The sequence below is a fragment of the Rousettus aegyptiacus genome, unplaced genomic scaffold (genome assembly GCF_014176215.1).
Source record: "Rousettus aegyptiacus isolate mRouAeg1 unplaced genomic scaffold, mRouAeg1.p scaffold_m13_p_12, whole genome shotgun sequence".
In the NCBI taxonomy this organism is placed as follows: domain Eukaryota; kingdom Metazoa; phylum Chordata; class Mammalia; order Chiroptera; family Pteropodidae; genus Rousettus; species Rousettus aegyptiacus.
Genome location: NW_023416287.1, coordinates 86,248,279 through 86,261,746, shown reverse-complemented (window position 1 = coordinate 86,261,746; position 13,468 = coordinate 86,248,279). Strand labels below are relative to the sequence as shown.

The 13,468-nt window shown below is 40.4% G+C and overlaps 1 protein-coding gene across 1 annotated transcript; it reads right to left on the bottom strand.

Moving 5' to 3' along the window:
* Nucleotides 1-1,045: 1,045 nt before the first annotated feature.
* LOC107503911 (serpin B13) lies at nucleotides 1,046-13,243 on the bottom strand. Its single transcript, XM_016132715.2, has 7 exons — nucleotides 13,068-13,243; nucleotides 12,506-12,562; nucleotides 5,960-6,088; nucleotides 5,426-5,543; nucleotides 3,933-4,075; nucleotides 3,572-3,727; nucleotides 1,046-1,809 (listed from the first exon to the last, which is right to left on the bottom strand). The coding sequence occupies exons 1-7, from the start codon at nucleotides 13,230-13,232 to the stop codon at nucleotides 1,405-1,407; spliced, it is 1,173 nt and encodes a 390-aa protein (XP_015988201.2). The 5' UTR covers nucleotides 13,233-13,243; the 3' UTR covers nucleotides 1,046-1,404.
* Between the last annotated feature and the right edge of the window lie 225 nt (nucleotides 13,244-13,468).

The window sequence follows — 13,468 nt, the reverse complement described above, 5'->3', positions numbered from 1 at the left end:
AATAAGCAAAAAAAAAAAAAAATTGAACAGACCTCACAAAATAAGATATACATATGGCCAATACACACATGAAAAGATTCTCAACATCAGTGGTCATAAGAGAAAGGTGTAAATTAAAACCACAAGGAGACACCACCTTCACACCCACTGGGTATAATGAAGAAGATTGGCCAACCACCGGTGAGGATGAAAAGCCACCAGAAGACTCATACAATTGCTCATAGGAATGGAAAATGGTAAAATCTCTTTAGAGAACATTCTGGCAGGTTCTTATAAATTTAAACATATACTATACTCAGCAATGACCCAGCAATTTCATTTTTCATTATCTACCTCCCAAAAATGAAAACATATACCCACACAAAGCCTTTTCTACACAAATGTGCATAGCAGCATTATGCATAGTAACCTAACGCTGGAAGCAACATAAATGCCCATCAATGGGTAAGTGAATAAACAAAAAGCAGTTTATCCATACAATAGAATACTGTTTATCAATAGGAAATAACAAACTACTGATAGCCCAACAACAGTGATGATCTCAGTGCTCAGCAAAAGAAGCTAAACACAAAAGAGAACACACTATATGAATCCACTTGACTAGAAATGACAAATCTACCCTGTAGTGATTGAAGGCAGATCTACCTGGGCCAGGGTTGTCTGGGGTTGTTGACTGGGAAACAGAACAAGGGAACCTTGAGGGTGATGGAAATGTCTATATCTTAGGCGGGGTGGTGTTTTCTTCAGTGTATACATTTATCAAAGCTCGTCAAGTTCTCATGTTAAAATGAATGCATCTTACTTAACGGTCAGATTTACTGCAGAATATCAAAATGCTCATGCAACTGACAGTGGATAATATACTCTATTAGAATAGAGGGTGAAAGTATGAGCATCGTCTCTCCCTGGTGTATTGTTTCATTTTGTTCCGGCTTTTGAGTTCTAATTTCTGTTTTGCTAATGTGTTTCTGAATTCTCTTTCCTGTGTGCAGTTTGCCACACTATCTGCTGAGAAGGAAAAAAGTAACACATGATTTGAGTCGACTATTGTTTTATTTTACTTGTGTATTATAATCTGCCGAAATATTAGAACCAGAGGGACACCCAAAATCACTAGTTCATAGTTCTTGCTGACAAGACTGTTTCTCTCCATTGGTGCGCAAAACCACAAAACCATGATTTACTTTCAGAAGACATCGACGGGAGGTTATTAATGAGCCTTGATTGAACTCACTTTTAACGAAAATTATAAACACGCACACCCGTTACGGTCATTAAACCATCGATTTTGATGGTAAGAGTGGGAGGCAAGCAAGAAAAACAGACTTTTGCAAAGAATGGGCTGTTTCCAGAGTCGTAGTGACACTCCCACGTGGGTTTTCTGCCAAGGCAATGATGACTGGCCTAAGGAGAAGACAATCTGCCGAAGAAGAGAACGCTGTTGGACTCGTTGTGCCTGATGAAGAACAAGAAAGGGTGATTGCAGTGAAAAGTTTCACCGCCAGGCGCTGAGGTGATGGCGAAGTCCATGCCGGTGGCGGCGGCAGCCTCAGTGCCGTCCTCGGTTACGGCCACAAAGGACGCGTGCAGGAACTTCTGGGCTTGCAGCTCTGAGCCTGAGGGCGTTCCCGAACGCCCCGCTTTGCGACCGCTGAAGGCGTAGCCCATCCCCGCGGCCGCCAGCACGGCCTCCATGTCGTAGCTGTCTTCCACTTCAAAGCGAGGCAAGCGCAAGGTCACCGTCCTTTCTTCCATGCGCCCCGGGTTAGTCCACTCCACCAACTTCTCGGGACTTATTTTATTTATAATCTATTAAGAAAGAAAGGGAGAAGGGAAAGCATGCCCCAATTATCAATTCAATAAAAGTTTGAAAGAGCATACCGCTGATTTGTATCCATCAGAAATCATTAACGTTAGTAGCAAATAAAAGTAGAAATTTCGTTTCACTAGGTGTTGTCTTTATATAGCAGGCACTTGTCTTATATTTCTGTTTAAATTTTCTGAACAAACTCAATAGCGTTGAGTTTTTAACGATAAGAAATGTTATTTCTTATTCTATCAATCTAATGTACATCGTTTCATATTTTACTATTCCCCTAGTCTTTGTATGCATATGTATCATATGACTTTATATGTAATAAATTACATGTTTATATAAATTATATAATAAGCATATTACTATAAAAAGTGGTACATTATATCATACTTATTATACCATATAACATGTAAATATACATTTACATAGTTGCAATCACAGCGAATGTCCATTTTACTTGTTATAATGTAAACTTTTTTACACTACTTCATATTTCTCCTAAATATCTTCAAACAGATATTTTCATCAAATCGATCAACTTTACCCAACATTCATCCAGTCACTCGCTTCACGAATCTCTAGTATGTGTCATGCATTATGGTCAATGCTGATGGGTGTTATAGATACAAAAATAATTATTATGATGAATTTCAAACTAGGTATCCCAGTGTATTTAATGCAGAAATTACTGATTTGACTCCGAAAAGCAATTATTTTCTTCTGAATTATTTTCCTAGGGTAATTCCCACAACTGGGGGTTTTGAGTCAAAGCAGGAATTCTCTTAAAGCTTCCACACATTCTGCTATTTTGCTGTCCCCAAATATTTTCCAACGTATAATGCTATTAGCCATGTTTCACAGCAACAGAACAGTATCGAGTATTGTAATTATAATATGATAGGTTTTATAGTCTTATAATAACCGATGCTGTTTGGCGTGTATCTTTAGATATAGATATAGATGATATGGATAGATTAGGTATAGATATAGAATGGTCTCTAATTATTAAATAATACTACACATTAAGAACTGTGGAACTGATTTTACAAATGGGTAAATATTGAGATTCAGGGAAGTTAAGCATCAAAGGACATAATGCTATTAAATAGAGGAACAGGGATTTGAAACAAAGCTTTCCTGATTTCAAAACTACAGGACACTAGCCATGTCAACTTTTTTAATAGTGAAGTGATTGGGGCTAAATCACATGGTTCAAGATTAAGTGTCTGATGGACTCTGGGTGATTACTGTGTGTCAATGTAAATTCATCCTTGGTTAAAAAAAATACCATTTTTTTCTGATAAGTGATGTTGAATGTTGATTATGCGGGAAGCTATGCACATATATTTATATAAATTACTAATTTTCTTTCCTCTCAACTTTGCTGTGGACCTAAAACTTTTTAAAAAATTAAAGGTGTAAAAAAGAAATTCAGAAGGTCCAAGAGCCTCCTGAAGGGAATGCAGAATTTGCTGGACATGTGCGTATGCGATTTTTCTGGGAAAGAGGGTCCGTAGATAGCAGTCATTTCTCAAAATAATGGGAGACCTTTAGAAATCCCATTAAATGCCCATTTTAGCTCGTTCTCAAATATTTTAGTATCGGTTGTTCTCCATAAACGCGATGCCATTTGTGGTTCCTCTTTGGACGTCCTGCGCGGAGTGAGAAGTATTTTCTACTTGGCACTGCCGGACACCAGCGCCCAACGAGAAGCCTCCGGAAACGACAAGAAGAACGGGAGATGCGAGCTTGTACCTTCTCCAGACCGTCGATGTCATCGGGCAGCAGCACGAACATGCTTAGGTCACTGTTTCTATACGGAATCCCCAGAATCTTGGCCTGCAAGTCCTCCAGGAAAGCGAAACTAAAGGAACGGCGTTGGGTCATCATCCGCACGGGTTTGCTTGTATCCTGCAACAAATCCACAGGCCGCGCAGTGTCAAAAGAGGCGTGAGGCGACCAGGAGAGCACACCCGAATGATCAACTCAGCCTACAATCATGCTAAAGATCCCAGCCTCCGACTTGGCCTTTGCTATGTACCCTGTACATTTGCCGAAAGGCGACTTCAGGTTTACCATTCCACATGTGAGCGCGTCATATCCAGAAGGACCATACCTTGTTCAGCCAAAATTCCTCCTCCTGGGTATCTTCTTTCTTAAACTCCGTGTCCCATTGCCCTTTAAAATACACACTGTTCACCAGCACTAGCTTGGTGGAGCTGCTCAGAGAGGCATCTGGCAACAGGTCCCTGATTTTTTCTGCAAACAAAAACAACAAAATTGGCCCATCTTCAAAATGATAAGTGATACGCACGGCAGGCATGATGCAGGTGGACTTGCCTGATCGTTAGGACCTCAGCCAGGTGAGCACCTGCGGGCCTCGCCGACACGGTGCTCTCTGGCAGGATGAGCAGGGGCTTCTCGCTTTGCCCACCACCTATTTGTGTCCCACTGGATAAACTGAGGCTCTGAAGTCAGAGGACTCTGTTAGCATCCCTTTTTTCCTCTTATCAGCTGAGGAATTTCGGGCAAGTTACTTAAAGTCTCTGTGCCTCAGTTTCCACATCTGTAAACCAGCAATAAAATCTACCTCATAGGGTTGTTTCAAGGGGTAAATGATTGCACACGTGTAAAGCGCTTAGAACAGTATCTGGCTCACCGTAAGCGCTCTGTAAACGTAAGCTATTATTATTTTTACCTATTTGATACAGTTACCAACTGAGATTTAGAGAATTCTTATTTTAATGAAAAAGAAGCTGATATGCTTGTCTCTAGGTTCAGCCCATCTCACACCAAATTCTAAAGAATACTGCCTTCAATCGACCCTCTGACAGACCTTATTTTTTCCTGTCGTTTTTTTTTAAATTTTATTTCCTTTGGACTAACTATGAAGAAAAAAAAATACATTCTGAAATAATAGATGTCTCCCTGATAACTGGAATAAAAAAGATAATCTGAAACTCTAACATGACAGTGCACACAACTGCTCCCCAAAGTGTATTTGCATATTAACACCCCTCTCTGGTATTTCTCCTGTGTTTGGTTCATACCAGGGAATAGGGAGAGAGGATGAAGTGAGGGCTTTGTCAAGTTCTCTGCTGTGCCTGGGGCTGAATGATGCTCAAATGGAGATGGGGCCCAGGCAGCCCCAGCTGTAAGTAGCAAAGGCAAGTATTGACTGCAGAGTGGAATGTTTCTCACTCGATAAAGGACAAGGAAACGCTCTAGGACATTTTCACGTAGGGATCCGGACTCAGGAAGAAAGGCTCTGATACAAAGGAATGCATCTGAACCCGAGACAGACAGGAGCCCAATGTCAGGATCGCCAGAGACATTGTGACCCACGGCCATGTGGAAATAATTCTCCGCTGTGGCCCCCTGTCTGGTCTCCTTGGCTCTCTCCACATTTGCTGAGACTGTTCCACCACCTGCAGCACCTTCTCCCAGCCTTCATGCACAGCTCTGCCTTTTCAACCCTGAAAAACCCATCTAAGAGTTCCCTCCCAAAGGTGTCCCCCCAGGCATCCCACGCAGTGTCGGGCACAGGGCTTCACTCACAGCGGATACTCAAGAAGCGTTTTAATGATGAACGACCCATCCATACTCTACCATGTGTTTGGCTTTCGACCCAGGCATTAATCTTCTTTCGACTTTCATCTGCTGCATTCACAAAATCAACTGGCTCCAGAGAAGCATGATAATATTTTTCAACAGAATCCAAGTATTTCTTTAGGAGAAACAAGGAAAAAAAATAGAATGAGGTTGAAAGTTCAATTTATCCATTGATAACATCTCTAAATAAGTTTAGCTGTACATCAAAATAACTAACATTGCAAGCAGGGAATTTCAGGACCTGAGCAAATCACTTTGAGGACTTCCATGCACATTTTTATGCAGGTACAACAGGGTTAGGGCAAAAAAAAAAAAAAAAAATGGATTTAAACTGCCAAGATTAAAAAAGAAACTCTCCAAGTGCCTGGGTGTCTGAAAAACAGGCAGGGGGCAGCAGAGGGTCAACGAGTGATTTGGGCCGAACCAGGCAGCCAACTTAGGCAGCAGGCTTTCAAGACCTACAGTCCTAACTAGATCATTTGGCCATTCATAAATATCGCTCACAGAGGTGGTGGATGCAATAAAACTTACTTGAAGGAAAAGGTATGTCTTCTCTCCAAATAGCCTGTTGGCTATTTTCAGTTCATAATTATTAGTGGGTTTGCTTATTTCACTCAAGAATGTTTCGAATTGGTGGTGTATCTCTTCCATCTTCTCAATCTTCCAAACAAAAACAACTCAGTGAGTTATCTGGGCAGAAGAAAACCTACATGTTCCCCCAAGAAGATGCAGCTGCTGGGTCTTTTCCTTTGTTTCACAGCCTTGAGGATGGCCCATGAGTTTGCTGTGGCCCCTGACAGTCGAGGGGCTTTTACACAAATCATATGTTAATGTAAGTCACAACCGATCTCAGCTCCACAAAGAAGCCTGCTTCTCAGCCCAGCACCTCAGGACTTCCTTTTTTGACTCGGGTTGCATTTTTATCTCAAACATAATTGCCCACGAAATGTTTCACATGCTTGCCTTTCGCTTCCCACAAAACTAAGCACCTGAGGAAAGCAAACGATTCCCCCAGATGACTCTTATCTACCCTCTAACAACTTCTGTTCCAGACAGTGGATAAGAAAAGTGATTCCTGATGGTACACGCAGCCATTTGTCAGATCTATACACTGGGCTGAAGTAAGATTTTCTTGTCTCTATGGAAAAGAAAAAAAAAACTTTTCTAGACATTTTTTTGTAGAATCCATCCGTTTTCTGGTTGAGGGCTGAGGAGTGAGTGCTACATGGCAGAACCAGCTGACCCAGCATCCTTCCCTGACACAGAGAAAAACACCATCCCACTGTCTGTTGAGTGATATCTGGCCACTTCTGCTCACACTGGATGCGAGAGAGAGGCATTTTAATTTTGAGCTGAAAAGCTTATTCCTGATTGCACCGAGAACAGAAAGGCCTTCTTCCTCTAGAACACGAAGCCCATGGGTTTGTTTGTTTATTTGTTTGTTTGTTTGTTTGTTTTATCTTTTTATTTCACCATTGGTAACTCAATGCCCAGAATAGTGTCTGGTACATTAAAGCTATCCATTTAATTTTTGTGAATAATTAATGAACAATTGAAGACATTCAAGTTGAAACTGTAAAAGTGCGCTGCTCTAACAAAATATCTGAGGCTGAATTTGACCTTTGGCACCCTCCTTGCTACTATGAGCCTTTGAATGTCTCATGATTGTTCTATGGCTGCTCAGTCTGACTGATATGTGATGTAGGCAGATAAGGTATTAAAGTCTTTGGAGAATAATGGGTTGATATAAAGAAAAGAATGTAGTAAGAATATTTCTCCAGTGGGTAAGTTGTAACTAAGTTGACCTGAAAATGAGGAAAGGGAAGAAAATCTTACTGTCAAACAGGTTTGGAGTTTGAATTTATACCACCTCTATGGCCTGGGAAACCCCAAACTTAGAACTTAAAGTGTCCATAAGTTGATAACTTTCATATATATATATATATATATATATATATATATATATGTATGTATTAGAAAGGTAACTACATCCTGGGTTTTGCTGGGCTCCCATAGATTACCAATCAAATATTAGCTCATATTCCAAAATTACAAATCATGAGACTATAAGGCCCCCATCAAGAATCAGAAGAAAAAATAGCAAATGGCCATATTAGAGCCTCAAGGGCTTTAAATGTCAACATTATCCAATATCTCATTTAAAAAAGCAGCGTATCAAGACTGTTGACCACAAAAGATATTGAAAATATGGTTAAGAAACAAGAGATTATCATCAAGTTCCAGGCTGGTTTTATAATTAACTAGAACTTCCATATATTCAATAAGCATTGACATTTAAAAACTTAATAGATGGGTAAAACAGCCAATTAGGCACTGCTAAATTAGTAAACTAGACAGAGCTGAATGATTTTTCTCAGAACACAGCACAAAGACAGAAAGTGATGAAAAACGTGTATGACAGATGAAGCAATCTAGAAAATAGAACTCTAACATCCTTCTAAAAGGCAAGCAAGAAGAGAATTCGAAGTATTACATGGCTGAGAATTTTCCAGAATTGATGAAAAGTATGAATTTTCATATTGAGAAGGCACAGTAAACCTGTCTGGGTAAATAAAAGAAATCCGCACCTAAGACACATTGTAGTAAATTTGCAGACTAACAAAAACAAATGGCAAAACATATATGCATCCAGAGGGAGATCACCTAGAAAGGAATGCCAAGTAAATTGGCTTCTTAACAGCAACACTGGACAGGTAGAGTAGAATGGTACCTTCAAAGCAGTGAGAGAAAACATTAACCTAGAATTCAACATACGTTCATTCAAGAACAAACAAAGGCAAATACGACCTGACAGCATCTACCATGTGTAAATCTTTACTAAGGAAACTTTTCCAGGAGTGATGTCAGCAAGATGGCAGAAGAGTCACTTCTGGCAGCACTGATTTAACAACACAGGAAAGAAACCCAGAGATCAGCGAAGAAGTTCCTGTACTCTAGAGAGCCCGAAACCAACCGCACTGAAGCCTGGTAGGAAAATTCATGGCACTCGCTCACCAGAGTCACCGCCCGCCCCCCTCTCCCCCAGACACACATCATGGTGTGATTGGGAGAAAAATTCCAACTCCCAGCTACCTCCTGGAGAGAGAAGCTGAAGAGTGGGATGTGCATCCAGCATTATGACTTTTCCAGAAGCTGCCTGAGGGCCTGGTTTCTGTCTTGCTTGAATATAAGTGCAGTCGGAAACAGGGCACCAGGTTGGCCACTGAGAACAAAATTAACATTCCCCAGAGTCTGCAGTACCACAGATGACACTAGAGAGAGCTCATGAGTAGAAACCAGCAAACCTCTTCAATTAGGAGATCACTCGTACAAGCCCAGAAAGAATGCATGCCCAGAAAAGGCTTTCGAGGTCGCCAGAACTGCTAGCCAGCCTGACCGGAAAAGGTTCTCCCTGTATTAAACCAAACCGCCAAGACTAGGAGAGGCGGCTGATTTTCCAAATGCCCAAGTCTCAATAGAAGATAACAAAGCATCCAAAGAATAGGGAAACACAACCCAATCGAAGGAACGAATTAAATCAACAACCTAACTTTACATCCAAGGAACTTGGTTAGCCCACGGCTAACATCTCACCCGATGGTGAAATAAAAACTTTTCCTCTAAGATTAGGCAAAGATACCCACTCTCACCACTACTATTCTTTATACTCAACATAGTATTGGAAATCCTAGCCAGAGTAACTAGAAAAGGGAATGAAATAAGATGAATTAAAATCAAGAAAAATGAACTAAAATTATGTCTGTTCATAGACGACATGATTTTACATGTAGAAAACCTTAAAGTTTCCACACACACACAAAAAATTGTTATACTGATAAATTAGTTCAGCAAAGTTGCAGAATATAAAATCTATATACAAAAATCAGTTGCATCTCTATACACTAACAGTGACCATTCTAAAAAGTAATTGAGAAAATAATTCCATTTACTATAGTATCGAAAAAGATAAAATACTTAGGTATAAATTAATTAAAGAGATGAAAAACTTATACGCTGAAATCTATTTTTAAAATTGTTAAAAGAAATAAAAGAAGATACAAATAAATGGAAAGACATCCTATGTTCATGGATTGGAAAGCATATTATTGTTAAAATATTTATACTACCCGAAGTGATGTATGAAGTCAGTGCAATCCCTAGTAAAATCCCAATGGCACCTTTTGCAAAAATAGAAAAAAAGTTCTAAAATTTATATGGAACTTCAAGAGACCCTGAACAGCCAAAGCAATTTGGAAAAGAACAAAGTTGGAGGCTTCACGCTTCCTGACTTCAAAACATACTACAAAGCAAGAGTAAGCAAGATAGTGTGATATTAGCATAAAGAAAGATATATGAGCCAATGGAAATAAGAAAGAGCCTAGAAATAAACCCTTGCTTAATGGTCAAATAATTTCCAACAGGAGTGCCAAGACTACACAATGAGAAAAAGACAGTCTCTTCAACAAATAATGCTAAGAAAACTGAATATCTATATGCAAAAGAATGAAGTTGGACCCTTACCTTATGTCATATGCAGAAAAAAATTACTCAAAATAGGTTAAATAACTAGGCATAAGACCTATAATTATAAAACCACTAGAAGAAGATAGAAAGAAAAAACTTTAGGACATTGGATTTGGTAATGATTTCTTGAGTATGACATCAAAAGCCAGGCAACAAAAGCAAAAATGGACAACAGACAAAAATAGACATAAACTGAAAAAGACTTAGGCTCATTAAGGGGTATAAACAAGAATATTGTAAAAAGGGAGAAAATACTAGCAAATCATATGTTCGATAAGAGGTTAATATCCAGAATATATAAGGAACTTCTACAACTCAACAACATCAACAACAAAAATAACCTGATGAAAAAAAATGGGCAAAGGACTTGAATAGGCAATTCTCCAAAGAAGATATACAAATTACAAACAGCATATATAAGAAGATGCTCAACATCACCAATCATAAAAAGAATGCAGATATCAAAACCACACACACAAAAAAACGAGCTATCACCTCACAGCCATTAGGATGGCCACTGTCAGATGACCAGAAATAGCAATGAAGATGTGGAGAAGTTGGAACATTTGAGTATTATTGGTGGGAATTTTAAATGGTGCAGCTGTTATGGAAAACAATATGGAAGTTTCTCCAAAATTTTTAAAAGGAATTACCATATGATCTAAAAATCACACTTCTGGATATATATCCAAAAAAATTCAAAGGAAGTTCTCAAAGGGATATTTTCACATCCATATTCATCGCTGTGTTATTCACAACAGCCAATTGGTGGAAGCAACCTGAATGTCCATCAACAGATGAATGGACAAAGAAAATGTGGTCTATACATCAAATGGAATATTACGCAGTCTTTAAAAAGCAGAAAATCCTGTTACATGTGTCAACGTGGAGGAATCTCAAAGATATTATGGAAAACAAAATAAGCCAGGACAAAAGAACAGATACCGTATGCTGACTGACGCTCATGTGAAGTATCCAAAGTAATCACAATCATGGAAACAGGAATTGTCAATCGATCAATCAATCAATCACCAGGCACCGGCAATTTTAAAATAAAATTCTGCCAAGAACATTTGGTGCATTTCTGAATTTACACAAACTCTTCCAGAGAATAAAAAAAGAGGAAATATTCCCCAATTCATGACTCTAGTGATACTTTTATACCAAAACTAGATGAGGACAGGACAATAAAAAATATCGCAGATTTATAACACAGATATTTTGAAACCTCTAACAACATATTACCAAATCCAATTCAATAATCTATAAATTTTTTTTTAATTATGGCCAAGCTGACTATCCACAAATGCAAGTATGGTTTAACATTGGAAATTCTATTAATGTAATTCTATTAATGTAATGATCACCAATAGAGACAGAAAAAAATATACATATGTATGTATGTATGTGTGAATATGGATGACCGGGGATTGTAAGACCAGTGGGATTTCAGGGCCACTGTCTCTGTATGACTATATGAAATGGGCCGTATGTATACACTCTTGTGAGGAACAGATGTTGGTATCATCATTTTGGCAAACATGTGGTAATATTTAACAAAGCTGAGCGTGCATACACCCTCCCCCACCCCAGATCTGTACTGTAGACCAGTGCTGTCTTATAGAAATAAAATGCGAGCCACAAATACAATCTTAAATTTTCTAGTAACTACATTCTTTTTTATTCTAACTCATGCAAAAATTCTGTATAGGCTACCAGACATGGGAGGGACAGGGCTCTCAAACAACTCTGGTCCTCAACGGAGGGGACAGCAGAGCAGCTATCTGACCCAACTTTGTCCTACAAAACCTGGAAGGAAGCCCAGCTCTCCCCACATACCATGTGGGATCGTGACATGAACAGCCCATGTTGCTGAGTGACTTGAGCTCTGACTTCGTGAGGGCCTGGGACTGAGCTATGACTGTTGTCAGGGGACATGTGCCCTCCCTGAGAGCTCTCACCATCTCCGAGGGCCAACCTCGACTGTGGACTTAATCTCTCTGCCATGTTTGCACCCTCTGCCTTTCAGTCGAGAACCACTACAATGCTACAGCTGGAAGAGACCCTGGAGGTCACTCATCCTGTGCTACTATTTTTTTTAAATAAACTTTGGTGGCAGGGGGGACTTAAAATAAAAATAGAACGTAGTAATAATAGCACCTACTACTAGTGGTGAGTCGCCAATATGTTCCAGATGCTCTACTGCACACTGTACAGAGGCCCAAAGAAGGTGAATGACTTGTCCAGAGTGGCACGGCTGTTAAGTGATGGAGCCAGGATTTGAACCCAAATCTGTTTAACGCCAAATCCATCCACTCTGCCGGAGGGACTTTTCAGCCTGGAAGCCTTTACCAGTATCTGTCATAGTGCTCAGTGTGCACGGAAGGTAAGGTCTCTTCTTAACGCTAGGTGTTTATTATCATGGGATACCCCTAGCAACATTATGTGGCTGCTATGATAATCATTGCTTAAAAAGAAGTACCAAGTGTGTATTACCCCTTCTACACATTTCCTCAGGGACCTGCATCTACAAAGCAGCCACATGTCTCCTACCTCTTTTTCTTCAGCTTTGATTCCTGAACTTTCTGTGTCTTTTTCAGAGAAAAGCACCTGGAAGGGAAAGAAAATACCGTGACAGTGGTAAGAGCTGGGAAAAGCAGATGTTTGTTAAAGAAACTTCAGGGCCACACACATAGCATTTTGCTCCTTGCAAAACCGTGAGGAGGTCCGGTTGTCTTTGGAGGAGCCTGCGTTGGTTTATGCACGCGTGTACTCCTCTTTGACATTTCATCTGGACCCTAGTGGGGAGTATGCAGCTTCTCCCAGTAGGTTTTATTCTTCACCTCTGTCTTTGATGATAAGGCTAATAATGGCTTTGGACAAGGCTGCTCACCCAGCCTTCACCCAAAGGAGCACCGAGCACCAGGGAGCAGATGACAGGGAGGAACTGGAATTCGGAGAGGGAAGGAGTCGCCCTCGACAGACCTGGACCTGCCCAGTGTCTTCACGTGCTTTCTCTGGCCATGGGTCCAGAGAAGCATGTTTTCAGGGTGAGCCCCTAGGGCCACCCCCTGGAGACCGACTGTGCCTGGAAAGCCGTGGAAGCCCACCCTACCTTGCGTAACTGCGTGGCAGTGGACCCTCGGGCCCCCAGGGGAAGCATGCCGATGACAGTCGTGATGCTCACAGGGGAAAAGAAGATGTTGCCATCATTTGTTTTGCTCAGCTCTCTGAAAAGATCAATCCCAAACACCGTGATTGCTGCGCCAAGCGAATCCATGAAGATTCTAGCGAGATCTAGAACGACGATCAAACCCGAAGGAGCACATTTCACTTATTTGAATGGCTTTGGGTCACAGGACTCCTTCCTTCTTCTCTTCCTCTTCCTGCACTGATCCAGAAAATAGGGAGTTTCACCTCTCAGTGAAAGGTCACTGCTGCCTGCTGCCCACCACGTTGCTTGGCTTGCAGTTCACAGGACATATGATTTGTTGTGGCTTCATCTTCATATGCCCA

Excerpts from the sequence above, each read along its gene's own strand:
- LOC107503911 (XM_016132715.2), bottom strand. The coding sequence starts at position 13,232 with ATGGATTCGCTTGGCGCAGCAATCACGGTGTTTGGGATTGATCTTTTC. Across the intron at positions 12,563-13,067 it reads CTGCCACGCAGTTACGCAAG|GTGCTTTTCTCTGAAAAAGA; the intron begins GTAGGGTGGGCT and ends TTTCCCTTCCAG. Across the intron at positions 4,076-5,425 it reads GGTCGAAAGCCAAACACATG|AAAAAATCAGGGACCTGTTG; the intron begins GTAGAGTATGGA and ends TTTTGTTTGCAG.